This window comes from Dipodomys merriami, unplaced genomic scaffold (genome assembly GCF_024711535.1).
Source record: "Dipodomys merriami isolate MVZ:Mamm:240054 unplaced genomic scaffold, mDipMer1.0.p SCAF_114, whole genome shotgun sequence".
NCBI classification, from domain to species: Eukaryota; Metazoa; Chordata; class Mammalia; order Rodentia; family Heteromyidae; genus Dipodomys; species Dipodomys merriami.
In genome coordinates this window covers 2,101,481-2,129,337 of record NW_027202427.1, presented here as the reverse complement: position 1 = coordinate 2,129,337, position 27,857 = coordinate 2,101,481, and the positions used below count along the sequence as shown (strand labels likewise).

At 63.6% G+C, this 27,857-nt stretch overlaps 1 protein-coding gene across 1 annotated transcript in view; it reads left to right on the top strand.

The window, feature by feature from the left end:
* Nucleotides 1–26,506, top strand: part of LOC138822722 (plexin-D1) — a 37,841-nt gene extending 11,335 nt beyond the window's left edge. Inside the window, exons 2-36 of the mRNA XM_070015614.1 lie at nt 1,944–2,120; nt 4,008–4,139; nt 4,382–4,482; nt 4,556–4,685; nt 5,278–5,455; nt 5,576–5,684; nt 5,956–6,058; nt 9,808–9,912; nt 12,003–12,092; nt 12,190–12,283; nt 12,883–13,037; nt 13,645–13,796; nt 14,654–14,753; nt 14,840–14,979; nt 15,258–15,425; nt 15,510–15,600; nt 15,762–16,025; nt 16,110–16,259; nt 16,877–16,991; nt 18,883–18,990; nt 19,074–19,186; nt 19,745–19,849; nt 19,971–20,101; nt 20,243–20,441; nt 21,675–21,821; nt 22,044–22,200; nt 22,483–22,586; nt 22,737–22,800; nt 23,327–23,361; nt 23,609–23,713; nt 23,881–24,044; nt 24,800–24,947; nt 25,074–25,214; nt 25,398–25,472; nt 25,606–26,506. Coding sequence (XP_069871715.1) covers nt 1,944–2,120; nt 4,008–4,139; nt 4,382–4,482; nt 4,556–4,685; nt 5,278–5,455; nt 5,576–5,684; nt 5,956–6,058; nt 9,808–9,912; nt 12,003–12,092; nt 12,190–12,283; nt 12,883–13,037; nt 13,645–13,796; nt 14,654–14,753; nt 14,840–14,979; nt 15,258–15,425; nt 15,510–15,600; nt 15,762–16,025; nt 16,110–16,259; nt 16,877–16,991; nt 18,883–18,990; nt 19,074–19,186; nt 19,745–19,849; nt 19,971–20,101; nt 20,243–20,441; nt 21,675–21,821; nt 22,044–22,200; nt 22,483–22,586; nt 22,737–22,800; nt 23,327–23,361; nt 23,609–23,713; nt 23,881–24,044; nt 24,800–24,947; nt 25,074–25,214; nt 25,398–25,472; nt 25,606–25,722 — 4,467 coding nt within the window. The 3' untranslated portion in view covers nt 25,723–26,506. The remainder of the gene's footprint in view (nt 1–1,943; nt 2,121–4,007; nt 4,140–4,381; nt 4,483–4,555; nt 4,686–5,277; nt 5,456–5,575; nt 5,685–5,955; nt 6,059–9,807; nt 9,913–12,002; nt 12,093–12,189; nt 12,284–12,882; nt 13,038–13,644; nt 13,797–14,653; nt 14,754–14,839; nt 14,980–15,257; nt 15,426–15,509; nt 15,601–15,761; nt 16,026–16,109; nt 16,260–16,876; nt 16,992–18,882; nt 18,991–19,073; nt 19,187–19,744; nt 19,850–19,970; nt 20,102–20,242; nt 20,442–21,674; nt 21,822–22,043; nt 22,201–22,482; nt 22,587–22,736; nt 22,801–23,326; nt 23,362–23,608; nt 23,714–23,880; nt 24,045–24,799; nt 24,948–25,073; nt 25,215–25,397; nt 25,473–25,605) is intronic.
* Nucleotides 26,507–27,857: the final 1,351 nt, after the last annotated feature.

Here is a 27,857-nt window from a genome sequence, read left to right as displayed (position 1 = left end):
GGACTTTCTAAATTTTGCTTTTGATCTGGGATCCTGTAGCTTCTCCAGGGCTGGCCTGGGATCGGCCTTCCTTCTGCCTCTACCTCCCTGGTGGCTGGGACTACAGGTGTGCCCTACCTGCCCTGCTTGTTTTTTCTTGTGATTAGTTATTGTTCATCTGATTTAGAAAATAAGCTGTCACAGGTGCATCTCTTCAGGTTTGCGGAATGCACCAATGAGAACTAAAACCAGACTCTGCAGAGCCACACTGAACATGGAACTGATGTTCCGTGCTTAGGGACAAAACACAGCCTCTGTAGACAGTTTCCGGGACTCTCAGGGTTAAGCATGTCTCCACAGATGGGGGGAGGGAGGTGCTGGGTAACCATAGGGAAGAGCCAGGGCCAAGGCCCCAAGGTGGACGGGCTTGTGCGGACTGAGGGTCAGAAGAGCGGCTAGGGTGGGAAGAAGACAGGATGGCCAGAGCAGGCCAGCGCGGGCTGAGATTCAGGATTTATTCCACATGTTCTGGAACCTACTGGAAGTTTTTAAGGCATTCATGTGGCAGCTATGTTCAGAAGTGGGAAATATGGGGAACAAACCTGGGTCCGGACTGTGAGGGGCTGGGCGCTGTCTGAACAGGAAGATGGCTGCCTGAAGGCCTGCTTTGGGCACTGAGGTCCAAGTGGAAGTGGGCATGCTTTGCCCCCAACCTTTGTATTTACTGATTGGTTGGTTGGTTGGTTGGTTGGTTGATTTGGTGGCAATGACAGAACTCAGGGCCCGGTGTGTGCTGAGCACAGGCCCTAACCCCTGAGCCGTGCTCGGGCCCCAGAGCTGGTTTATAGTCAGGAGATTAGCAGTCACCGCAGAGCGAGGGTCTCAGGCCCCAGAGGGCGGGCTGTCCACGTGCCATTTTACAGTCAAAACCGAGGCTGGGGGCCGGCAGGGACTGGCCCCAGCCTTCCCCCCGGCCCCCTCTGGGAGGACCAGACACCCTCTGATCTTTGGGCTAGGCCCCCACCCCAGGGACACCCCTGCTCACCCCTTTATGAAGACTATCCGGGCACCTGTGTGTGCTTGGCGCCAGTGGCTCCATGCACAGCATGCCCAGAGGGGAAGTCTGGAGCTCTGTGCGGCCTTAGGGCTTCCCTGAGCGCCTTCTCTGCAGCTCTGAGGGCCCTGTTCAGGCCCCTGGACGGGGGCGAGGCAGCAGCGGCAGGGTCCCCTGCGGTTGCCTGGCCCCCCCTCCGAGGGTCGGTTTGCGTGGGAGGAGAGCCTTGGCCACACTGGGCCCAGGTGACGCTGGGCTGCCCTGGGCTTGCCCACCTGCGATGAGGGCAGGTGTGGGGGTACGCCCCTGTGCCTGGGGAGGATGGAGGGGCTCCAGGAAGCCTGGCTGGGGGGGGGGGGGAGGTGAGCCTGGCGGGAGGAGCGGAGCCAGCCAGGGCTGATGGGCGGTGCTCAGGCTGGAGGCAGCTGGTAAGCTGAAGCAGGCACAGCCCGGGTGGCTACCTGCCTCCTCTGCCCTGCCTGCTTACATTTGGCCGATGTGTGTGGGTCTCCCTGCACGACCCAGTCTGGGTTCATACTTCCAGGTTGAGACGATCCTCCTGCATCGACCTCCCAAGCAGCCGGGACCACAGGCACGTGCCCCTGTGCCACCCCGGCCTCTTCGGGGTCAGGCCACCAGTCCCTTGCCAGCTCTCGGCCGCCCTCACGCCATGCCCTCCTCCAGTCCCCACCCTGTGGCCCCGGGACCTGAGCAGAGGCCAGGGCACAGCCTGCGGCGGGGATGGGCCCTACTGGTACTGGAGCCTTAGCTCAGAGCTGGGGATGCCAAGCGGGAACAAGACTCCCCCCTTCCCCCCGCTCAGAGCAGAGGCCTGAGATGCGGCCAGCTGCACAGGCAGGGAGCCGGAGAAAGTTCTGGAGCCTAGGTCTGACCTGCCGTTTCTCTCCAGTTGCTGTCGGAGCAGCTCGACTGCGGTGCCGCCCACCTGCAGCACCCGCTGTCCATCCTGCAGCCCCTGAAGGCCTCGCCCGTGTTCCGGGCGCCGGGGCTCACGGCCGTGGCCGTGGCCAGCATCAACAACTACACGGTGGTCTTCCTGGGCACTGCCAACGGGAGGCTCCTCAAGGTAGGCGCGGCGGGGCGGGAGGGGTCTGCACACGGCTGCCCGGCCGCCTCTGGTCCCGTGCACACCACGCTGATGGTTTCCAGCCTTGCCACGTCTGCTGCTCCACCGTGGCCCGTGGCAGCGGGAGGCCCGTGGCAGCGGGAGGCCCGCCCAGGCACGGAGACGCAGGGCTCGGCGAGGCCTCTCGCCTGCATCTCCAGGCCCAGCCTGCCACCATGTTTCTGCTCTGCCACTGTCTGGCAAATGCGCGTTTTCCTCCTGGGCCTCAGTTTCCCCATCTGTTAAGGGCTATAAGCTGTGACTGAGGGTCCTCAATCCCATCTCCGACCCACCTCTGCTGGCCACCACCCCAGTTTCTGTGCCCTGTGTGTCCTGGAGCTGGAGAGGAAGGTTGAACCCCGTTTCCCACTCCAAGGCAGGACTGCTAACCACTCGCGGTAGGCAGAGATGGCCGAGCGGCCATCTCTACCCGTGCACCAGGCCCTCGGCCTAATTGACTCAGAGCCGCTAATCTGATCTTCTCAGCTGCCCAGCAGACGCCTGGGCAGGGCAGGCCGGTCCTCAGGGGACGCACGGAGGGGTCTCGGAGCTGGCCCGGGGCCTGTGAGCTCCTCCGTGGTGGAAAGCGGGTGGCCACTGTGTGTCGGGTGCAGAGGGTGGCGGTGCCGTGCCCCGCCGTGTGACCTGGGGACAGGGCCTCCCCTCCACTGCCTGTGGCAGGCCATTATGAGGCACCTGCTGGTCCCAGCTCCTCCCGGGGAGGCCAGGGGGTGTTGCCCTGTTGGTTTCCCACCCCCACGCCTGAGGTGGGGCAGCTCCTGAAGGGGACGCCACGCTGGGGGGACGGCCACTGGCCTCTGCCCGCAGCAGGGTGGGGCGCTTCATTGATTTACCTTGGCGGGGCTGGGGCTGGAACCCAGGGCCTCACACCTGCGAGGCCAGAGCTCAGCCTGGGCCTGTTCCCCGCCTCCCAGCGTGTCTGGTGGGGGTGAGGGAGGGGGGAGTGGATCGTCGGGGCCTCAGATGCCTCCATGAGTTGCTTTCATAAGCCTCAGGGAGCCCCTGAAGACCTCTGAAGGAGGCCGGGGCTCAGGACACTCAGGCCCGGCCTGTGAGCTCACTAGACCACTGGTCCTACCCTGGTCCCAGCTCAGGGCCTGGCAGGGCCTTGACCAGACAGCGTGTTGGGCCAGATAAAAAGGGACAGAATGTGACAAGACTCAGCCGGGCGCTGTCAGTCCTCAGGGGACACACAGAGAGGTCTCTGCTATTGGAGTGTCCGGGTGCCTGGAGCCTGGGCTCCTTTCCTTCTTGGGCCTTTGGCCCCCAGCCTCGGCCTTGGGCTCTGGGCTCTGGGGTCTGACAGGCCTGGATTTGTTGCATTGGCCCTGAGATGGCTTCGTGTTGTGACACTTGTCCCGTCCCTCCGCCGTGGCCCAGATGCGGCTCCGTGTGGCTCTGCATCCTCTTACCCAGGGGGTTCGCGGTCCGGTGGGGTGGGTGACCATCCTTGCCTCCTCAGCTCGGGAAACCGAGGCTCAGAGAGGAAGCGCACCGCGCGCCGGGTGCTGCGTGCACCTGTGTAGCTTATCCATGCCAAACCCCAATGCAAACTCAAGCCCTTGCTCTTAGCCATGATGCCAAAAAGTCTACCTGAGAAGGTTCTGGAAACTGTACCACAGTCCTATATTCACAGGGAGGAGCTGGAGAAGAGTGGGGGAGAGGGTTTCATGGTGGAGAAAGGACGTGCGGGCGCCTCTGGACTCCTGCTGTGCCTGTGGAAGGCGGGAGCAGGAGGGGTGTCCGAGACCCCCTCCAGGGCCCCAGTCTGCCCCCCTCCCCACCCCCTCCCCGGCAGGCAGCCGGCCTGACCACGGTGCTCTGCAGGTGAACCTGAACGAGACCATGCATGTGGTGAGCAGCCGCGTGCTGACCGTGGCCTACGGGGAACCCGTGCATCACGTCATGCAGTTTGACCCCACAGACCCTGGCTACCTTTACCTCATGACCTCACACCAGGTAAGGGGCTCCAGCCACACAGTGCCCGAGATAAGCTGAGCCTGGCATTTGCACAGTGCCATTTCTCTGCCACTGCCCTACCCCGCCCTTCCCCGCCCTGTGTATGATCACCGGCCAGGCCTCGTCTCTCCCGTGGCTCTCCCAGAGCTCCCAGCCTCGGTTTCCCCAGCTTGTTTAAGCCTTGGCCTCCTGGGCGGGTGGGCAGGCTGGCACCGCTCAGCGGGCCTTTCCTGTGCCTGCAGATGGCCCGGGTGAAGGTCGCAGCGTGCGAGGCGCACGCCACCTGCCGGGACTGCGTGGGCGCTGCCGACGCCTACTGCGGCTGGTGCGCTCTGGAGACGCGGTGAGGACTGGACGGCGGGCGTGGCGGGTGAGGGTGGCCGGGGCCGCAGGGCCTGACCGTGCCGGACCCGCAGGTGCACCCTGCAGCAGGACTGCGCCAACTCCAGCCAGCCACATTTCTGGACCAGTGCCAGTGAAGGCCCCGGCCGCTGCCCCTCCATGACCGTGCTGCCCGCGGAGATCAACGTGCGTCAGGAGTACCCGGTGAGCGCCGTGCACGCCCGCGATCCCCTGGGGGAAAGGGGGGCGGCCAATGGGCACCCCGCAGCTGCGTGTGTCCCTGTGCGCTCCCGCAAGATGTTCTACCACAGGATTCTTCGCTTGCCTTCCCCCTGCGTAGTCTGGGGTGGGTTCCCATTCGTTCATTCACTCATCCGTTCACACGGCAGTGAGACCATCCGTACGTAAACTCTGGGTGTGCATCAGGAGCAAGACAGCACTGACGCGCTCCTAGGGGAGCAAGAAGAAGCCAGGGAGTGTCAGGGTGACGACAGGCGTCGGAGGAAAAGGGAGGAGTTTAGAGAGGGGCTGAGGGGTGGGGAGGGCCAGCGTTCACACTTGGACCAGCTCTGAGGGCCCTTGGAGCAGTAAAGGAGGAAGAGAACCAGGGCAGGCAATGACAGTCCTGGCTGAGGGAACTCGGTGTAAAGGCCCTGAGGCACGGAGAAGATCCCAGCCTTCAGGGCTGAGTTCACTTCCCTCCGGGGACTCCCGGGGTAGGGCAGACTCCTGTTGGTCCTCAGCCCTAGGAGGCTAGCTGTAAGGGTCGGTGCACTGAGAGTGCTCTGCCCCCCAGGGCATGATCCTGCAGATCTCGGGCGGCCTGCCCAGCCTCAGCGGCATGGAGATGGCCTGTGACTATGGAGGGGACATCCGCACGGTGGCCCGGGTTCCGGGCCCCGCCTATGACCACCAGCTGGCCTACTGCAACCTGCTGCCGCAGGCCCACTTCCCGCCCTTCCCTGACGCCCAAGGTGAGTGGGATAGGGTGGGGCGCGGGGGGGGGGCTCAGGAGGAGGAATGCGGGGCTCCTGACGTCACAGCTGGGGCCGTGGGGACCTCCTCGCCCATGTGCCTCCCCTCATCCATTCCAGATCACGTGACTGTGGAGATGGCCTTGAGGGTCAACGGGCGCAGCATCGTCACAGCCAACTTCACCATCTATGACTGCAGCCGCATTGGACATGTGCGGCCCCGGGAAGCGTGAGTGGGGGGGCGGTCCCTTTGCACCCTCTGGGCGCTGCCTTCGGTCTCCCGCACACACCTGGGAGGAAAAGGTGCTGACAGCGGATCGGCCCCTCGGAGCCAGAGACAGGCTCCCACTTTTCTCCCTCGCACGCCTTCCCAACAAACAGCTCTGGGGATGGGCAGGACCCCTTGGCTGGCACTGGCCTTCCGTCCCCCCATTCCCCCATCCCAGGGCAGAGCGAGCTGGGAGGGGGAGGGAGGTTCTGATGGGCCTTTCCTCTTCCAGCTGCACCAGCTGCCTGTCGGCACCATGGCCCTGCTTCTGGTGTGCACAGCAGCACACCTGTGTCTCCAACCAGTCTCGATGCGAGGCCTCACCCAACCCCATGGTAAGCCGCCCCGGGTGCCCTCCTCTGCGTCTGCCTGTTGTCAGATTCTATGCAACGGTGAGAGCTGAGAGGGTGTCTGTTTCTTCCTGACATCCGGCTCCACACAGCAGGTCCCACCCACTGCTTCCCGCTTCCGCCCGCATCTTTGATTGCTCCCCCCAAAGACCCGAGCGTAGCACTGACATTTGGGGTGAACGTGTAGCCCTCTTCTTCCAGCTGTAATTCTGTTGCTGTCCCGTCCGCCACTCCTATTTGTTTTCCTTTTGTACTTCGGTTCCCTAGCTGTGCAGGGCAGCCATCCCCGAGAGCTTTGCTTCATTCTCCCCACCTGGCAGCTACTGGGCTTGGGCCCTGAACCCGGATCCCTCTGGCAAAGACACGGAGCTGGGGGAGTGTCCCCGTGGCCTGTGGTGCTGGGCTGTCCCTGGGTGAGGGGCTGCGCCTGGCCTTCCCCGCCCTGCTGTGCCTTGTACCCGAGGGCTGGATTTCACCCTGACCTGGGGCCGGACAGGGCACTGCCCATCCTGCCACTGAGGGTGTCGGGATGAGATCGCTGCGCAGCGTTCATCTCTGGCGCTGCACATGGCGGGCTGGGCCCGGCCCTGCGGCAGACCGCTGCCTCACACCGAGCGGGCACTGGGTTCCATCTCCAGCACGCACATGAAACAACAAAAGCCATATGTCTCTCCCCAACCTCGGGCAGGGACAGCTGGAGCTCTGTAACGTAGGGGTGGCGCGGTGCTGCCAGGTGGGTGGCGTGCCGGGTGGGGTGCAAGGCCACGAGCTCGGGTAGACCTAGCCGGGCTGGGCCCCCAGAGTCTGTTATGTCAGGGCTGTGGGTCCCCGAGCTCCCGGCTCCAGGCTGGGGAGGGATGCCCCGCCCACTCGCCAGTGGTCCTGCGCCAGGCGCCCCGTCCTGTCCAGACGCTCCTCATGCTGTCTTTGGAGCAGGTGCCAAGCAGCAGGGGTGGAGGAGGAGCCCCGGGGCTCTGGGCCTGACCCCCTCTCACCCCTGGCCTACTTCGAGCAGAGCCGGCAGCGGCCTCGCGCGGCCCAGAGGTGCGCATCAGTGCTGGTGCCGGTGCTGGAGAGGCCCGGGAGGGTTTTGGCCAAACCACAAGGGAGGCGCCAAACCGCAGCCCTGGGCGCGGGTCTGGGGAACTGGGGTCCGGCCGGGACTCTGGCTCTGTTGTTTGGGATCACATCTGGATCGCATGTCCTCTTCCCAGCCCGGGCCTGCACACACAATAGAAAGCCTGGGCGTGGGGGGGCAGGAGGACCCGGCCACTCAGCCGTTCAGCGCCACCGAGGGCCTCTGTGTGCTGGGAAGAGCTCTTAGTACAGCTCTGCCCTCTGGCTCGCAAACCCTGAGCCTCAGCTTTCACTTGTAGCTGAGCCTCTCGGGGCCTATTTTCCCATCTGTAAAATGGGACCTCTCTCAGGGCTAGAGTGCAGAGCCGGTTCCTCCCCTAGGCTTCAGCTCCATACATGGCACATAGAAAGTGCTCAATAAAAGGCTTCCGCTGGGTTCTCTGCCTGTGCTCTTCCCTCCCTTCACGGAGGGGTCAGGGAAGCTGTCTTTCGAGAGGGGCCTTCTGGGTTGGGTTTTGGTAACTACCTAAGAGTTCACCCCCCGGGAGATGCTGCCTTTTGACCGCCCTCAGCCTGCTCTTCCCTGAGTCTGGCGTTCCGAGTCTGGGATTGGGCGCGAGCGGGGCTGTCTTAGAGGATTACTCTAATCTGGCAGGAGACGAGGCAGCTTCCGCCCCGGGCCTGTGTGAAGCTCTGACCCCATACTTGATTTGGCATTTGATTAAGTGCCAGTTAGCTGTGGAGGCGCCAGCTCTTCTGAGCAGACAGCAGCCGAGTTGCTGCTTTCCCAGACCCCTCAGGAGCGGGGAGGCACGGGGGGGGGGGCCTCCGCGACTGGCCTCCCATTGCCAGTCCATCCTGCCCCAGGGAGGCGACGAGGATGCCGCCACACGTCACACAGGAGCTGGAGTCCGAGGGGCGTGGACGGGGTGGGGAAGGTGGGCTCCCTGTCTTCGTGTTCCAGGGCCACGTGACAGGAAGCCAGGAGAGCAGATAGAGGTGGCCCGAGTCAGAAGCTGGTGTGGGCCAGTCTGTGCCAGTGGTCCGGCGCCAGCAGCCGAGGGCCCAGGAAGGGCGGGTTGGTGGCAGGAGCCCGGGGGGCTGTGGGCTGAGCCGGTCTGGGACAGACCCACCCTTGCTCCAGGGGTCGGGACCCCGGGCCTCACGCTTCCATGTGTGAGCCCCAAGAGCTCAGCCTGGGCTTCCCACCGCTCGCCCCTGCCCCCATTGGGCGTTGCCCTAGATGGAGCTCACCTGCTGTCCCCCCCAACCCCCGCACCTGCTCCTGAACATGCCCAGCTGTGGCTTCTGAGCCAGGGCCCCCGACCTGCCCCAGCTTCCAGCGAGAGAGACCTGTCACCTTTTCCAGCCCCAACGGGACCACGTGTTAATGACCCAGCTGCAGGGTGATGGGGCCTTCAGGAACGGCTGGATCCGGGGCTTCCAGTCATACCTTGGGGCCTGCTGGCCTCACTGGGAGGGTGCCCTGGGCAGGCTGGCATCCACTCTGGGTGCCAAGATGGCTTCGGCGGCGCAGGCCAGCTCCTGGTCCCCCCGCCCCCCCACCGGGCCTGGGAAGCTGGGCGGCCGCCTCTCTGGTCCTGTGTGGGCCTGGGAAGCTGGGCGGCCGCCTCTCTGGTCCGGCGTCTCTGGTCCGGCGTGCAGGGGCCTGGGAAGCTGGGCGGCCGCTTCTCTGGTCTGGGGGGCGGGGGCCTGGTATTGCGTCTCACTGCGCTGCTCTGGGTCCCCTCCACACCTGAGCAGCTGGCCGAGGCCTGGGTGGGCTGAGGTCCCGTGGCCTTGGGGCCGGGGGTGCCCTACGGGCCAGGTCTGGCATGGAGGTGGATGGTAGAGTTAAGATGGCTGTGGCTCACTCCGCAGAGTGGTTGCTCACAGTCCTGGGTTGCAGCAGTGAGATGGGTAGAGAGCTGCCCGCCCCCCCGCCACTGCTGCCCTGCTGTGACCACCTCCCCAGTGCAGGGGAAGCAGAGGACAGAGATGCTGGGCCCTGACGAGGCCCAGGCAGCCGGTCAGAGCCTAACTAGAAACACGGCTGTGGGCCCTGACGTCCCCTGGCGTTCCGCACAAGCAGCATGGAGCACAGCCAGCCTCTGCAGGGGACCGGAGCTGACCGGCCAGCGGCCTTCCCTCAAACAAGCCCATCCTGCGGGAGAGGACCAGTGCCGGTGCCGGTGTGGCACAGTGAGCTGCCGAGCAGGGACGCCGCTTGGTGATGAGAAAGACTCAGCGCGGCCTCCACAGCCCATCCTGGGTGCTGGCCAGCCGGGTGGCGTCAGGTGCATGCAGGCTGGCTGTACCTCCTGGCCTGACCTGGCCCTGATCTCTCTCTCCGGTCATGGACGGAGCAGGGCCCTGGACCGCAGTCCGGCCCTGTGGTGTGATGTGTGTGCAGCCGCTCTGGGGTCTCCAGGCTCAGCAGGGCGATCACTCAGAGCTCTCCACTGGGTGGGGTTCTGTGCTTCAGTTTCTCTATCCATCGAGCAGGGCTACTGAAGCCCACCCTGTGACAGGCATGAAGGTCGGGTGAGGCTGTGTGGACAGAGGGTTGGATTTGGGCACGGCCAGGCTGCCTGAGACCCAAGGACTGTGGAGCACCTCAGAAATGACCCGTGACCCCATCTCCTGCCTCTCTGTAGAGCCCCCAGGACTGCCCCCAGATCCTGCCCAGGTCTCTGGCGCCGGTGCCCACCGGCGGCTCCCGGGACATCCTGGTACCCGTGACCAGTGCTGCCGCCTTCCATGTAAGTAGAGGCCCGGCTGGGGTGGGGGTGGGGCAGCGGGGCCCGCCCGGGCCAGCAGCCGTCCCCAGTGAAGTCCAGCAGCTCTCCCGCTCCCATGCACTCTGCATCCCTCCCCCCTCCACCTTTGGTTCCATTTGGGAAAAGCTCTGCTCGGGCTGCATGGAAGCGGGGTGGGGCAGGGTGGGGAGGGAAGCAGGGGACAGCAGCCAAGGGAGACGGGCCAGCCCCAGGGGACCCCACAGGTCCTCAGGCAGGATGGGCCCCGCCCCTAGCTGGCACCACAGGCCATGGAAACGAGCTCCAGACATTGCTCTGCCCGTCCCATCCTGGCTGGCTGGCCTGAGACACTGGATGTGGCCGCGGGGTGGAGGCCACTGGCTGGTTCGTGTCCCCTGCGTCTGCCCTGGAGGACCATGGAGAAGCCTTTGTCCCCAGTTCCCCGTGTGCAGAGGAAAGCAAGGCCAGCCCTGGAGCTCCTGGCGTCCAGCTGCCTTGTCTATCCTTGGGGAGGAGACACGGCCCTCCAGGTCCCTCCTGGGAGGAAGCAGCGCTGAGCCCTGGAGAGGTGCTAGCCCCAGGGACATGCATCTGTCACTGTCACGGGAACTGAGGCCCGTGATGATGATCACACGCGGGGGCCACGTGCCAGGCATCTGGGATGCATCAGAAAGGTTCTGTGAGGGCCAAGGTGGGGCTGCCTTTCCCCCTCCACCAGAGGCTCCGCCCTGCACAGGCTGGAGACCGAGCAGGGGTGAGTGGGAAGGGCGCTCGGCCTTCCTGCATCCCAGAGCCCTGGGTCTGGAGGTCCCAGCCCTGATCCGGCCCTAGCAGATCCTAACTGCATTAACCGGAGGTCTCTGCTGTCATCAGCCACAGAAATCCCCTCTCCTCTCCTCTGTCACCAGCCTCCTGCCACCCCTGCTTCTAGGACCCCAGGGCGGTGTTCTGAGTCTCCACCCTGGCAGCCCTAGCGCATGCACCCAGCTGCAGCTCAGCCCGGCTGGGACAAAATGGCCCTTGACCTGTCAGCTACCGCTTTACTGCATCTGCTCCTATGCTGGCACCCCAGAAAGAAAGGGGAGGCTGGCGTTGCTTGGTTATCCGAGTGTCCCTTGTACCAGGGACAGACTCCGGAAGAGCCCGAGTCGGTTCCCTCGGTGCTGATGCCGCTCTGGAGAGAGCGGGGCTCGGCCCAGCAACGGACCCTGCCCACTGCTGTCCCAGACACGTGAGCAGGGCCTGCACGCCCACCCCAGCAGGATGGGGCGCCTAGCGTGCAGACCCCTAACGTGCACGCTCTCCAGCCTTCCTGGCAGCCCTGCAGGCTGGGGGAACCCCTTCCTATCGTGCAGGTCCGAGAGTGAGGCTCAGAGAGTGGGGGCGGCGTGCGTGGGGTCACACAGCTAGGAAGTGAAGGGATTTGAACCTCTGACTCTGTGAGGTAGAAGCTGAGCCCTTGGCTGTCCGTGGTGCCTGCAGGCCAGGGCTCAGTGCCCGCCTCTCCCCAATGGGTGAAGAGACAGGGCTGGCGGGGACGAGAGCCCCTCTCTCTCGCTGACACTCTCTCTCTCTCTCTCTCTCTCTCTCTCTCTCTCTCTCTCTCTCTCTCTCTCTCTCTCTCTCTCTCACACACACACACACACACACACACACACGCATGCACCTTTGGGAGCAGAGACACCAGGGCTGGAACTCGAGGCTGCACTTAGTTTTGTTGATGGCAGAAGAGATGCCAGCTGCCCAGGAGGCATAGGCTGGAGCAGAGGCCCAGCTTGGAGAGGCCATTGCGGGGAGAGGGAGGACAAGTGTCTGGAGCCTGCAGCCGGGAATGGGCAGTGAAGTCCAGAGGGCCTGTGTCTCTGGGAGCTGAGCCTCTGGGCTGAGCCAGAGGCCCCAGCTGTAGGCTCTGGGTAGGGGGCAGCCTTCAGCATCAGGGCACGAGGCCTGGTATTTGTGCCTCCCTGCCTCCCCCACACTGGGCCCCACGGTCAGCTCAGGAGCTGGCCTGACGAGGTGGGGGGAAGAGGAGGGGAGAGGAGTCAGTGTGGCTCTTCTCAGCCCCCTCTGTCCCTGTGTCCCTGTGTCCTCAGGGTACCGCCCTGGAGTGCAGCTTCGGGCTGGAGGAGAGCTTCGAGGCCGTGTGGGTGAACGAGTCAGTTGTCCGTTGCAACCAAGTCGTGGTGAGTGGTGAGGGCCTGGCCGTGGGTGGGGGGCGGCTGTGTGGGTTCTGATGCTTCCTTACTCCCACCCCGCCCTCACCTTCTCCTCCTTCTGCAGCTGCACACGACACAGAAGAGCCAGGTGTTTGTCCTCAGCCTCCAGCTGAAGGGCCGACCTGCCCAGTTTCTGGACAGCCCTGACCCCATGACAGGTGGGTGTTCCCCTTCTCCCCCTCCCCCGACATGTACATGGCCAGAGGGAAGCGGGCCTGGGTCAGGCACCACGCAGGCCCAAGTGCCCCGATTCCCCCGCACACGCAGCGTCCCTGCAGAGGCCCCGGGAGGTGCCCCCCGTAGCTGCGCGGCGTTGGGCATCGTGCTTGTCCTCTCTGAACCCCTCTGTCCCTTACAAAGGGAGGCTCACCAAGCCTGTCAGCAGTGCCCTGGCAGAGGTGGCATCCCCAAGGGGTGGCTGGCACCATGACCGGGCTCATATATGTTGAGCCAACTCTCCCAAGAGCCTTTCTGAGTATGGGGGGATCTCAAGGCCTCTCTGTGTACCATCACGAAGGCAGTAGGGAGGCCCCAAAACTGTCTCACCCCCGCGCACAGCTCCCCATTGTGAGTGCTCAGACAGGTTTCTTCTCTGAGCCTCTGTGGCCTGGCGCTGGTTGACAGCTCCCAGCACACAGGAGCCCCTAACGAGGCTGTGGGCCCACGGAGGTCAACACAAACCAGGGCCAGGAGAAGGCCCTGGGGACTGCGCAGACCCGCCCGTCCCGCCCCAACCGTACTGCCTGTGTCTCCTCAGTTGAGGTCTACAACTGTGCGGTGGGCAGCCCCGACTGTTCCCAGTGCCTGGGCCGCGAGGACCTGGGCCACCTGTGTGTGTGGAGCGAGGGCTGCCGCCCACGAGGCCCCCTGCAGCCGCCCCCTGGCACCTGCCCGGCCCCCGAGATCCGCCTGGTAAGCCGCAGGGCCTGGCCCTCGCCACCCACACCCCTCGAGACCCAGCCCGAGGCCGTGGACGGGGCGCGGCCGGGGTCCCAGCAGACGCCTGCCTCCTGGGGCTGCCGTGTTGGTGGGGAGAAGACGGCACGGATCAGGAAGGGAGTTGGACGTGCGGGGGGCGCGTGCCAGGAGGAAAGGGGCAGGGCAGGCCCTGGGGAAACCCGGCCGGGTGTCATGGGTCCTTGTGGTCAGGCAAGTGAGGGCTGAGGCCTCCACTAAGTCACTGGCCCCTGCTTTGAGTTTTCAACTCAGAGAAGGATTCTGATTGGCTTAGCTTAGGTCAGAGGCCCAACCCTCCCCCAATCAGCTTCTACCTGGGATTCAGGATCCTGCGGTTAGACTTGGCCATTGGGATCTGACTTCTGTGTCTCCCAAGAAACTCCCTGGGAGGTACCCCAGCCCCAGGGGGCGTCCCTAGGCACACACATGTGTCCTTATGGGCAGCTGCGCCCACCCCCATCTGAGCAGAGAATCGGGTGGCCAGCCCCCTACCCATGTGTGTGACCATGCAGCCCGCCCCCACCGACCCTCCCAACCCTGCTTGCCCCTTTGGTCCTTGCAGATTGAGCCACTGAGTGGCCCCTTGGATGGTGGGACCCTGCTGACCATCCGCGGCAGGAACTTGGGCCGGCGCCTTAGCGACGTGGCTCACGGCGTGTGGATTGGCAGTGTGGCATGTGAGCCGCTGGCTGACAGATACACGGTGTCAGAGGAGTGAGTGACAGCCGGCGCCCGTCCCGCCTGCCCAGCTGTCCTCCCCCTCCCCGCTCCTTCCAGTGCCCTGTTGCCTTACACACACACACACACACACACACACACACACACACACACACACACACACACACACACACACACACACACACCTGCATCCTGCCCGGCCCAGGCCCTTCCACTCTGTGCCCCTCCTCCAGGAAGCCCCTGTGCTCCTCAACCCAACTCTGTAGCTGAGCTTTGCTTTGGCAACACTTATTTGCCACTCAGAATGTTTTGGGTTGGGGGGGGGTTGTTGTTGTTGGTCATGGGGCTCGAACTGGGCCTGGGCGCTGTCCCTTGGCTCTTCGGCTCAAGGCACGCGCTCTACCATTTGAGCCACAGCGCCACTCCTGGTTTCTTGGTGGTTCATTGGAGATAAGAGTCTCACAGACGTTCCTGCCTGGGGTTGGCTTTGAACCGCGATCCTTAGACCTCAGCCTCCTGAGTAGCTAGGATGACAGGCGTGAGCCACTGGAGCCTGGCTCTGAGAATGTTTTTAGGGGGTACCCTGGTGGGGTGTGGGAGATTCTGCAGGGTGAGCTGGACTTGCATGGCGGGAGGTCAGAGCCTCAGGCAGCTGAGCTCCTCAGGATCCAGCCCCTGACCTAGAGCTGTTGGACTGTGGAAACACGTGGGCTGGGTGCTGCCCGAGTTTAGCCATCCTGGGACGGCCCCTGGGAGCTCAGGGAGCTGTTGCCCGCTGAGAATTGCTTGCTGGTCCACACGGGCAGAGCCAGCGCGTGTCTCCCAGCTACAAGCCGGGGCGGTGTGGGGCGGTGGCGCCCCACGCTGACTGCGCTGCTGCCCGCCCGCCTCAGGATCGTGTGCCGCACGGGGCCGGCCCTGGGTGCCTTCTCGTCGGTGGTGAGCGTGAATGCCTCCAAGGAGGGCCACTCGAGACAGCGCTTCTCCTACGTGGTAAGAGCCTTGTCCACCTGCTCCCCTCCTCTGCCCCTCTCACCTTCCGGCTGGCTGAGGTCTGGCTGCCTGTTCTCCTCCCACAGCTGCCCACCGTCCACTCCGTGGAGCCCTTCATGGGCCCCCAGGCTGGGGGCACGAGGATCACCATCCAAGGGAGCCATCTGCACGTGGGCTCCGAGCTGCAGGTCCTGGTGAACGACACGGACCCCTGCGTGGAGCTCGTGTAAGCCCCAGGCCCCCACCCCGAGTTGGGGAACCGCCAGCGTCAGCCGGCCTGAGGTCCTCCCTGGTCTCAGCCCTCTGGCCTGCACAGCGCCGGCGAGGACGGAGCAGTGCTGCGCAGCCGCACGGCCGGTCTCCGCAAGTGGGTGCTGTCGTGTCCACACTCGGGTCCTCCTGCTGCTCCTGAGCCAGCCGGGCACTGCCGGGCTTCCGTGGGAGCGGGAGGGCGTGGCGGCGGGGCGGGCGGAGGGGCTGTGCTGACGCACGCGCTGCCCGCAGGCGCACAGAGAGCAGCATCACCTGCACGGTGCCCGGAGGCGCCGCGCCTGTGCCCGTGCCCGTGTGCGTGCGCATGGAGCGCAGGGGCTGCCTGCTCGGCAACCTCACCTTCCAGTACATGCAGAACCCCGTGATCATCTCCATCAGCCCCCGCCGCAGCCCCGTCAGGTGAGCCGCCCCCCCCACCCCGCCCCCAGGCTTGGCCTTGCTCCCCGGGGCCGCAGCGGGCTGACGGTCCTGCTGTCCCTGCAGCGGCGGCAGGACCATCACCGTAGCCGGCGAGCGTTTCCACATGGTACAGAACGTGTCCATGGCTGTCCACCACATCGGCCGCGAGCCCACGGTGAGGGCCACGGGGCCCAGGTGGGGTGGGGTCTGGGGCAGCAGGTGCCCTGAATGACCGAACCGCCTCCTGCTGCACCTTGCCTATCTCTGCCCCTCCTTCTCATCCCACCCTTCCCCCATTTCTCCATGTCCATCGGTCTGTCCTACATCCTGTACCAGCTGTGCAAGGTGCTCAACGCCACTGTGATCACCTGCCCATCGCCGGGGGCCCTGAGCAACGCCTCGGCGCCCGTGGACTTCTTCATCAACGGGCAGGCCTACGTGGACGAGGCGGCCCTGGCAGAGGAGCTGCTGGACCCGGCCCGGGGGCGGCGGGGCGGCCACTTCCGGCTGGACTACCTCCCCAACCCCCAGTTCTCCACCGCCAAGCGGGAGCGGTGGATCAAGCACCACCCGGGGGAGCCTCTCACCCTCGTCATCCACGTGAGCGCGGGGGCTCCTGCTGGGGGGCCGAGGGCGGGCCAGGCCCCACGCCGGCCCTGGTGACGCTCTCCCCCACGCCTGCAGAAGGAGCAGGACAGTCTGGGGCTCGAGAGCCACGAGTACCTGGTCAAGATCGGCCAGGCGGCCTGCGACATCCAGATCGTCTCGGACAGGGTGATCCACTGCTCCGTCAATGAGTCCCTGGGTGCGGCCGAGGGCCAGCTGCCCATCACGGTGAGTGCACTGCGGCAGCCCTCGTCCAGCCGCGTGCGCCTCACTCAACACCTTCCCCTTCAGTAGCTTGGGTCGGCAGAGCCTCACATCCCCATTTGACAGACAGGGAAACTGAGTCCCTCGGAACTGAGTTACCGTTCAGGGTCTGTGACTGGAGCCCTCTGGACCCCCATGAGGGTCTGGGCTTCCTCAGCCATGGAAGCTGCTGCTGTGGCTCTTAATGAGCCGATGAGGCCCCGGCCACGGTGCCTTGCCTGCCCCTTCCCCCCACCCCAACCCCCCAAAAACGGGAGCTTCCTTCCTCCTCTGCATGTGCACCATCCTCAGCTCTGACTGCCACCCTCGCTCGGCCCTAGCCCTAGGGCAGCGCTGTGGGTCCTCCAGGACTGCAGCCGGGCCCTGTGGGCTGCCCTCCACCCGCCTCCCCCCAGCCAGTGCATCTTCACAGCCTGTGTCTGGGCTAGGCCCGGGCATGACGGTAGACAGGCATCACCTCGCTATGCGCTCAGGGTCCTCAGGAGGAAGCCCAGAGGGGTCAGGTGATGTGCCCAAGGTCCCACAGCCAGCGAGAAGAGCGTCCTTCCAGAAAGTCACAGCCCTTTCCTGCCTCTGCCCAGATCCAGGTGGGAAACTTCAACCAGACCATCGCCACGCTGCAGCTGGGAGGCAGCGAGACGGCCATCATCGTCTCCATCGTCGTCTGCAGCATCCTGCTGCTGCTCTCTGTCGTGGGTAAGTTGCCCGCCGCACCACAGGGCCGGAGACGTGGAAGTTGCGAAGGGGCTGGGCCCAGGCCGAGGATCCCCAATGCCAGGCCAGGGACGGGGATCTTATTCTCCAGTTCACTCCGGAAACGAGCCTAGGTGTTCAAATATGGCTACAAAAGTATCATACTAGACATGGCAGAGAAAGCAAGCCTGTGCTCGGCTGGGGGTGATGTAGGAAGGTGTGCTTGCTTTGGAAACAGTTTGGCTGTTCTTCACAATGCTAATTATAGAGTTGCCATATGGCCCAGAAATTCCACTCCTGAGAATCTGCCCGAGAAAGGAAAACATGCATCCACACAGAATCTTGTGCACAAATGTTGACAGTGCCATTGTTTACAATAGACAAGAGGGCAGAGCAACCCAAATGGCTATCGACTGATAAAAGGATAAGTAAAACATGGTCCATCCAGACAGCGGAATATTATTCAGCCATAAACAAAGAAAAGAACAGTTTACTGACTCACGCCAGAAATAAATGGGCCTTGAAAACCTGCTGATCAGTAGGGGGCGGGGGGCGGGGAGGGAAGCAGACAGAAAGGACCACAGATTTACTGATTTTAAACAAAGTAGCTAGAGTAGGAAATTCAGACATAGTTTAGCGGGTACCCGGGTGAGGGAGCTTAATGGGTACAGGTCTTCTTGGGATAGCAACAGTGTTGTCAGGTGAGACATACTCATGACCTCAAAGCGTTTGACTACACTCAGATCCACTGGTCTGTCTACATGGTGAATTGTAGCATACATGCACTGTAGCCCAATAAGGCTGTGTGTGTGTGTGTGTGTGTGTGTGTGTGTGTGTGTGTGCGCGCGCGCGCATGCGCATGTGTATTGGGCCTGAGGCTTGAACTCATGGCCTGGACACTGTCCCTGAGCTTTTGTGTTCAAGGCTAGTCCTTTACAACTTGAGCCACAGCTCCACTTCCAGCTTTATTTAATTTGGTGATTAAATGGAGATAAAGAGTCTCACAGACTTTTCTTCCCAAGTTGGCTTCAAACTGTAATCCTCAGATCTCAGCCTCCTGGGTAAGATTACAGGTGTGAGCCACTGGTGTTTGCCTGAGGCTTTGCTTTTTAGTGACTATATCCAATGATAAAATTTGGAGAAAGGACTGGGGGCATGGCTCTATTGGGAGAGCTCCTGCACAGCAAGCCGAAGATCCTGAGTTTTAAAAAGCAGTAGGAAGCTGGGCACTGGGGCTCCCAGCTACTCAGGAGGCTGAGATCTGAGGATCGTGGTTCAAAGCCAGCTGGGGCAGGAAAGTCCGTGGCTTCTTATCTCCAATTAATCACAGAAAAAAGCCAAAAGTGGTGCTGTAGCCCAAGTGGTAGAGTGCTAGCCTTGAACAAAAAGGAGCTCAGTGACCAGGCCTAGCATTCAAGTCCCAGTACAGGCAAAAAGAAAAAAAAAAAAGTAGGGCAGTTAGCGAAGGGTTAACAGGGCAGAACATAGCGCCGTACCCACATGCTTTCCGCATTTCCTAGCTGTCCATACAGATCAGATACCCTCCCCTGTCCTACAGCAGCATTGTAATGACGCTCACTATTTAGTTTCTTAATCCACAGACAACACAGGGCCATTGAGAGAGGAATGGAAAGTGCTAGAAAGCAGGAAGAAAACAAACCACCCTAATTGTTTCAAGAGAAAACTACTGCTAACCACTACTTTACATGCCATGTGTCTTCCTAAGGGGACATGGGGCGTGTGCTGCTGGCCGGTCCGGTGTCCCGGGCCTGTCGGAGCAGGAGGGCCAAGGACAGCTATCTACCTTGTACTCTGGAGCCAGAGCCCAGGCCCTGGCCCAGCAGGCCTCAACAGAGGCTTCTGGAGGTCTGAGCTGCCTCTCTGCTGCCCACAGCCCTGTTTGTCTTTTGCACCAAGAGCCGGCGCGCTGAGCGCTACTGGCAGAAGACGCTGCTTCAGATGGAGGAAATGGAGTCTCAGATCCGAGAGGAAATCCGCAAAGGTACCGGGGAGGCAGGGCACGGGTGGGCATGCTTGGCCTCTCCCATCTGGAGCAGGACTTGAGGTGGTCACCTGCCCGTCCAGGCTTTGCCGAGCTGCAGACGGACATGACGGACCTGACCAAGGAGCTGAACCGCAGCCAGGGCATCCCCTTCCTGGAGTACAGGCACTTCGTGACCCGCACCTTCTTCCCCAAGGTCAGCCCCGTCCCTCGGCATCTCCCTCACGGGGCGGCCCTGGGGCAGGGCAGAACCTGTGCTCCTCCAGAGCTGTCCTGCCAAGGAAGAGGGGTGTTGCTTCTCCCCATCCCCCCATTTTCCTTCTCTGTTCACTTGATGCCTGTCTGCAGTGAAGCCAGCTGCCCCCTCCCTTCCCCTTGCCCCCCCCCACTCTGTGGGACCTACTGTCCCCACCAAGAGGGCGGGGCGGCTGGCCGGCCTCCCCACCCCGTCTGCCTGCCTGTTGGGCTTTTGTGATGGTGGCCAGGTCCCTCCCCAGCTCTGTCCTTGGGGTTCTGGGAGTGTGGCCACACTCACACAGGAACGTCTGCAGCTGCAATCCCCACAATATCCCCTGCTTCAGTTTCCTTCTCAGTCTTGTGCCTTCTTGGGTGCAACCCTGGTCCATGCTGCTTCCTCCGTGTGGGCCTCCTCCCGGGAGTGTTGGGAGGCATCTGCGTGCCCTGTGTAGCGCAGCCCTGTTGGTGCCTTGTTCTGTATGTCGAGTGACCCTGGGGTGCTGGCTCCACCCCGCAGTGCTCCTCTCTTTACGAAGAGCGTTACGTGCTGCCCTCCCAGACCCCCGGCTCCCCAGGCGGCTCCCCCACCCCCGAGACCCACCCGCTGCTGGGGGAGTGGAAGGTGAGTGCTGCCGGGCCTCTCCCCGTCCAGTCCTGTGCCTGAGGGGAGCAGGGGGCATCGGGCAGCCACCCGGGGTTCCGGGCCCGGCCCTGCCCGACACTCACACGCCAGCCCTCGGCAGATTCCCGAGGACCGCCGGCCCAGCATGGAGGAGGGCGTCAGCCTGTTCTCCTCACTCATCAGCAACAAGCACTTCCTCATCATCTTCGTCCACGCGCTGGAGCAGCAGAAGGACTTTGCAGTGCGAGACAGGTCAGACTGCGGGGTCCCTGGGGGATCCGAGGGCTGTCCCAGCCCCTCAGCCGGGTGCCAGTCGCCTCCCCTGGCCCTGGCATTCCTCCCGGGGTGCACGAGGCCAGCGGTGGGCAGCCGTGCTGACCGCCCGGGCCACAGGTGCAGCTTGGCCTCGCTGCTGACCATCGCGCTACACGGCAAGCTGGAGTACTACACGGGCATCATGAAGGAGCTGCTGGTGGATCTCATCGACGCCTCGGCCTCCAAGAACCCCAAGCTCATGCTGCGGCGCACCGAGTCGGTGGTGGAGAAGATGCTCACCAACTGGATGTCCATCTGCATGTACAGCTGCCTGCGGGTGAGGGGCCGGGCCCAGCTGGCCAGCGTGGGATGGACAGGGGCTAGGGGTGGCTTTGGTCCAGATGGTTGTTTATCAGCCGCGTAGCCCTCTCCAGTGCGTCTTGGGGCCAAGGCTGTGGATCTGGGGGGTAAATGGGATCCCAGCCGAGTCCTTGAAGACCTCCCAGCCTCGGGAGAGAATGAGATATGGAGTGAGACAGTGCCCACCCCCCAGAGGCTGCTGGCTGGCTAGGGCTCAGGGAGTGAGCCACGTGTGTGTGTGTGTGTGTGTGTGTGTGTGTGTGTCTGTGTGTGTGTGTGTGTGTGTGTGTGTGTGTGTGCGCACGCGCATGCCAGGCACTGGTCTACCTGGGCAAAGGAGGGAGGGGAGGACATGCACAGAGGTGCTGTGGGAAGCTGGCCGGGGTCCTGGTAGAGGTGGGCCACTGCACGGTGTTGTTCAGCCCGTGTGCTTCTCTACGTCAGCTGCCCTGTGGTGGCAGAGGCTAAACGGCCACCCGTGATCCTGGAGAAAGACAAAAGCCTGGCTAGAGACCAGAGCCTAAAATGGCCTAGATTTCAGTCTGGGCTCTGGCGCAGTCAGCTCTGTGGCCCTGGGCTGTGCAGCCCTCTCTGCTCCGGGTCTCCTTCTGCACATGCGGGGTCCTCTGGCCTCTTGGGGAAGCAGGGAGGGAGGAACCGCCGGGGAGAGCTCCCCGGGGCGCCTGGCCCGCTGGCGGCCGCCTCTTCTCATCGGGGGCTACGCTCGCCACACTGGGCTTGGCCGCTGCTCCTGTGGCGACTTCTTGTGGCCTCAGCCAGGCTGTCCTCCCTGAGCCTGGCCCCATCTTCTAGAAAGCAGGACGTCAGTGGCGTCCGCTGCCAGATCTGGAAACTGGGTCAGGGACGAGGCTGGCAGGCTGCCTTCCTATCTTTGCCAAATCTGCCTGCCACTATTGTGTTTGGGCTCTTCCTTCATATCTCCTCTCCCTTTACCTCGCCGCCTGACATAAATGGACCTGCGGGGGGTCACTGGCAGTGCAGTGGTCACCTGGAAGTCGTTCAAGGCTGTGGGCCACTCTGGGGGTGGTTGGTGAAACCCAGAGGCGGGAGCGGGAACTAGCGTGCAAGGTTGGCGTTACCTGCGGTGCGGGTCGCTCGCAGCCTCTGCTGTGTGACCCCGACTCAGCGGAAAGCTGCTGGGTGGCCTGGGGGTGAAGGGTGGCCTTGGCCTGACAGCCAGTCCTCACAGGAGACGGTGGGAGAGCCCTTCTTCCTGCTGCTGTGCGCCATCAAGCAGCAGATCAACAAGGGCTCCATCGACGCCATCACCGGCAAGGCCCGATATACGCTCAACGAGGAGTGGCTGCTGCGGGAGAACATAGAGGCCAAGCCCCGGGTGAGCGGCAGCACCTCTGCCCGCCCCTCCCCGCCAGCGGCAGGACCATCGGCAGTGGGCGGGGGAATGGGTCCGTGAGGGGCGGGGCCATTCCCCAGGCTGCCAGAGAGCGTTGCTGTCCAGCGGTCCTGGCCTCCGATCTAGACCAAGTCACCAGCCTGGTCACCAAGCTGGGGGTGGGTAGTGGCACCCGCTGACTCCCATCTGCCCTCTCTCGTGCAGAACCTGAACGTGTCCTTCCAGGGCTGTGGCATGGACTCGCTGAGCGTGCGGGCCATGGACACGGACACGCTGACGCAGGTGAAGGAGAAGATCCTGGAGGCCTTCTGCAAGAACGTGCCCTACTCCCAGTGGCCCCGGGCGGAGGACGTGGACCTCGGTGGGCAGGGCGGGCAGGCATGGCATGCGGGAGGGCCCTGGGGCCACCGCGAGGGTGGACGGGGCCTGCTGTGAGGGCAGGAGGGATGGGGAGGAAGGAGGTCTTCACCCTGGAACCACAAGGGCCCAGGCTGCGCTACCCAGCGCTGGGTGCTCAGGTTTTCATTTATCCCCAGGGTTGGTGGGTAGAGACTGGTGATTGTGCCATTGACAGCCCCGCTGCCCCCCACTGCAGACCCCACAGGGAGAGGCCCCCTGTCCTGACTGCCCCCCCCTCCCCTAGAGTGGTTTGCCTCCAGCACTCAGAGCTACATCCTGCGGGACCTGGACGACACATCTGTTGTGGAGGATGGGCGCAAAAAGCTGAACACGCTGGCCCACTACAAGGTGCCACCCTCCGCCCACCCACCCCCCGCTCCCCCCCACCCCCGGCCTCCCCACCCCACCCTCGGCCTCCCCCCCCCAGCCTTTCCCCCCTCCCCAGCCCCCCCCCTCCCCAGCGTCTCACCCTGGCTTCTCCCTCCCTGCCAACCTCAGATCCCGGAAGGAGCCTCCCTGGCCATGAGCCTCACGGACAAGAAGGACACCACCCTGGGCAGAGGTAGGGCCTGGAGAGCCAAGGCCAGCTCTGAGACCCTCGCTCCCTCCATGGCCACGGGAGGAGCCATGGCCGCCTTTCTCCCATGCTGTCCCGTGGGCAGCTGGAGGAGGAGGAGGAGGAGGGCGGGATGTGCTTCCAAGAAGCCCCAGCAGCTGCCGGGCAGCGGGGAGGGGGCGGGGCGGCCTCAGCCCCTGCTGCCCTCTCAGGCCAGCTGTGCTGCAGGCAGGCGGGGGCACTTTGGGTCTCAGGGTCCCTCATGAGGTTGAGAGTGGGGTCTTGGCTGCCCCCCGGCAGCCCCTGTGGTCTGGGCTGGCGGGGCTCATGGGTAGGATGGGTGAGGACGGTGGCTGGCCCGGCCCCTCTCGAGGCCTCTTCCTGCACGGCGGTAGCTTCTGCTGGTTTTCTGGTCGCTCCCTTGTCTGTGGCGGAGTCTTTGTCTCAGCCGTGCTTGGTCTCATTCTCTCTGCAGCTCTCTTCTTCCCCCCGTCTTGTCTCTTGTTTATTTATTGTGTTTTTCCTCTCGCAGTGAAAGACTTGGACACGGAGAAGTATTTCCATTTGGTGAGTGCCCAGCCTTGGGCCCTGGGGACCTGGCCCCTCGCGGGGTGTGGCCTTGGCTCTCTGCCGCCCTGGGCCTCCGGGAGAGCGCTCCCAGGCCCTGGGAAAGGCCGGGTGAGGGAGCCCATGGAATCCTGCCCGAGCCGCAGCCTGTGCACTGGGAAGCGTGGGCAGGGCTGGGCCCCGAGCACGGGACAGACCTCCGCGGAGGCTGCGGATGCCACAGCACCGACCCTGTCGGGCCTCCCAGGTGCTGCCCACGGACGAACTGGCAGAGCCCAAAAAGTCCCACCGCCAGAGCCACCGCAAGAAGGTGCTCCCGGAGATCTACCTGACCCGCCTGCTGTCCACCAAGGTGGGCCCAGCCTCACTCTGGCCCCAGCGATTCCCAGCTCTGAGCCCCTAGCCCGAGTGCTTTGGACCCAAGTACAAGGGGTCTCCCTGACACCACAGAGGCCGCCGCTGCCCCATGCCCCTCCCCCCCCAGCAGCCCTGGCCCACACTGGCCACTGCTCTCTACAGGGCACGCTGCAGAAGTTTCTGGATGACCTGTTCAAGGCCATCTTGAGCATCCGGGAAGACAAGCCCCCTCTGGCTGTGAAGTACTTCTTCGACTTCCTGGAGGAGCAGGCGGAGAGGAGGGGGATCTCGGACCCAGACACACTGCACATCTGGAAGACCAACAGGTGGGGATGGGTGGGGGGCGCAGAGGGGACGGCGCCCGGCACCTCGGGCTTGGGGCCGAGCCTGGCTTCTGCTCCTCCAGCCTTTCCCAGCTGTGAGGCCTCTCTTGGCCTCAGTTTCCCCTGCAGTAAAACCGGGACACTAAAACCCCTGCTCCCTTTCCACCTCCTTGGTGGACACTTGGGAATGACAGAGCCAGGCTGGACGCCGCCCTGCCTGACCTGCAGTCCACGCCTACTTCCTAGCTCCCTGAGCCTTAGCTTGGTTAGCCTTGGCCACACACCCTCGTACATACACAGCACCACCTCTGAGCAGTTTCTGAGCAGTTGCAGAAGCTCCTCGGCGCTCTGGAGACCCCTTGGCTCCGATGTCTGGGTGGCTCTGGGTGGGGGACCTGTCCCACCTCCTCCAGGCCACCCCTAGGCCTGCCTCTCTGCTCTGGACTGCCTGCTGCGTGCGAGGCTGGGGGGAGGAGCTGTGGGCGGGCATGGGCTGCGGGCGGCAGGGTGGGGGCTTCTAATGCTCACCAGACCCGGCTGGGGCCTCCAGGGGGAGCTGAGGGGGAGCAGGGAGGGAGAGGGCTGTAGTGGGCCAGCTTGGCCTGGGCCCTCAGCGCCACCCTGTGCGTCCACAGTCCCCCAAGGCTCCATTTTGGTGGGGCCTCAGGGCAGAGCCAGCACAATCCCTCCCAGACGCTTGTGCCCTGCCCGCCTCCGCCGGCTCACGTGGCCCTGTCGCCCCCACCCCCACCCCGCAGCCTGCCTCTCCGCTTCTGGGTGAACATCCTGAAAAACCCCCAGTTCGTCTTCGACATCGAGAAGACGGACCACATAGACGCCTGCCTGTCAGTCATTGCCCAGGCCTTCATCGACGCCTGCTCCATCTCTGACCTGCAGCTGGGCAAGGTGTGCCGTGGCTGCGGGGGCAGGGCCTGAGGAGGCCCGGGCGAGCACGGCCGGGGTCCAGAGGGGGGACGTCCGCCTGGCACCTGCCTGGCCGGAGGGTGGTGACATCAGCCTCTCACTGTGCAGGACTCGCCCACCAACAAGCTCCTGTACGCCAAGGAGATCCCCGAGTACCGCAAGATCGTGCAGCGCTACTACAAGCAGATCCAGGACATGACGCCCCTCAGCGAGCAGGAGATGAACGCCCACCTGGCCGAGGAGTCCAGGGTGGGCCGCTCAGGGCTGGCGAGGCTGGGATGCTTGGCTTGCTGCCTCAACAGGACAGAGCTGGGGGCACCCCCCTCCGCACCCCCCTCACTGCCCCTGCTGGTGGGAGCTGCGGGTGCTAGCAGCAGACGGGGCCGTGGATCGCGTGGCTGACGGCCCTCCTCTCTCCTCCCTCCCCCATAGAAATACCAGAACGAGTTCAACACCAACGTGGCCGTGGCAGAGATCTACAAATATGCCAAGAGGTATCGCCCTCAGGTGAGGCTGCCCTGCCCCGCGTACTGCTCAGGAGGGCACAGGCGGCCGGTGGCTAGTTGGCTTCTCCCCAGACGGAGGGGGGGCTGGCCACGCCCAGCGGCCACAGCCCCACTGACCCTCCGCCTCCTCTCAGATCATGGCCGCCCTGGAGGCCAACCCCACGGCCCGCAGGACGCAGCTGCAGCACAAATTTGAGCAGGTGGTGGCGCTGATGGAGAACAACATCTACGAATGCTACAGCGAGGCCTGAGAGCAGGGAGGCGCGGTGCCCCACCTGCGCCCCGCCCCCGCCCACAACTCAGCTGCGGGCCGCTGAGCCGGAGGGTGGGCTGGAGGGGAGGTGCTGGCCGCACCCACGCTGCCCCTCTGCCCACTTCAGGCCTGGCACTGGGACGGGGGCCTTCAGCCCGGCCGCCACTGCCCCTTTTCAGCGACTTGGCCCGGCCGAGAGCCCCGCTCCGCCACGGGAGAAGAGGCCACCGTCCAGACTCGCTACCTCACCCATCCTGGTGGGGCCTCGGTCCACCAACACGCTCTGCGACCTGCCCACAGACCGTGCCGTGCAGGGATGGGTCTGCGTGGCTCCGGGGGCCGCTGGCAGAGGCGGCAGTGCCCGCTGCCCGCAGGGAGGGGCAGAAGAAGGGGACGCGGGGCTGCTGGTGCCCGGGGAGGGGTGGGAGGCTGGGCTGCACACGCTGTAGCCGGGCTACTTGATCTTTCTGGAAATGTTTCTAAAGATAGCACCACTTTGGGGGGTTTTGTTTTTTTTGTTTTGTTTTTTAAAAAAAGCTTTTATATATTAAAAAACACGCCACGCGCCAACTGTGAATCGCTGCCGCTTGTGCAGAGGAGCCGGCCATCCCCAGGGCTCCCGGCAACACTGGAAAGGACCGCGCCGTGCATGGCAGGCCCGGAAAACGCCGACGGGTTCACCAGGCTCCTTGCTGCAGGCCTGGCCAGACCCAAGGGAGCTGGACGGGAGGGCTGGAACTCTCTGGAACCTTCTTTATAATAAAAGCCTGCCAGAAAACCTATTGTGGGCTCCAGCCTTTGTCCTGTGATGGCTGGTGGTATGGGAGGGGGGGGGGGCGAGGGAGGGAGAAGGATGGGAGGGGGAGGGGTGGCTACTTTGTCACACAGTTCCAGCAGAAGGCCAGCCTCCTGGCCTCCGCATGCCCACCACCTCCCGAAGGCCTGCCGTCCTCTGCCAGGTTGCAGGAGGTACTATGGCTGTGTACTTGACGGGCCTGGCCACAGCTGCCTGCCCACAGCCTCCCGGGGCCCCCACCACCTCCAGGGGTCAGCCTGCTGCGGGGCTGGGCCCTTCCTATGGGTGGTGCTGGACTGGAACCCAGAGCCTTACACATGCTAAGTGCATACTAAGTGCATGCCCTCCACTGTGACAAGACCCCCTCTCAGCAAGGCTAAGCAGTGTCCCCAAGGGCACACAGCAGACAAGGTTTCCTTCCCCTCCAGTCTCCAGAGAGAGGCCCCACACAGCCAGGAGGTGGCAGATGACCGCTGGGTCTGCAAATCCACGAGTTCTGCACCGCAGCACACAGGTTCTCTGCACAGGTCATCTGACTGGGGTCTGCAAACACCCACTCTTGAAAACCCCCTCCCCCACCCCGCCCAGGCCACCTGGGGGTCTGAGCCTGAGGCCCGCCCGTCCCAGCGCGCTGAGTCCGCCTCCAGCCCACGGTCACAGGTGACAGTGTGCCCCTGCTCTCCATGCCATCTACAAAACCTTGAACCCAAAGTTCAAGCAGGAAGCAAAACTCCACAGATAGCAGTTCTAGAGTAAGAAAACAGCCAATGCTCCTTCACTTCCAAAATAGCTTCGGGACCCAGAGCAGGTCCTCATCCTTCAAATGATGTTCTTAACAGATCTCATTTCAGTTATCAGCATATTTGACGGGGTCTTTGAGGGGGAAGTGATTCCAGAATGGATGCCCGTTTCCCAGAAACAGGAAACACACACACACACACACACACACACACACACACACACACACACACACACACACACACACACACACACACACACAGGCATGAGGAAAATCAGCGCTGTGCCATGCTCCGAGTGGCTGTGGTAGGCACGGCCGAAGCCGCTGGTGGGGGCGGGGTGGGAGTGGGGTACACACACCATTTCACACCCCACTTCTCCCCATGCGGCAATATGGCAATAACATCTTTTTGTCATTAAATATTCTGCAGCCTGGCTTGCCGCCTGATTAGCATGCGGCTCCCTATTGAAGTTTAGAAGCTGGCCTGCACAAGACAGCCTGGGGAGGGGAGAGGGAGGGGGGAGGGAGGGGAGAGGGAGGGGGAGGGGGAGGGGGACCCCGGGAGGAGTGGACCCCAGCAGAGTCTCCCGAAGTGGAG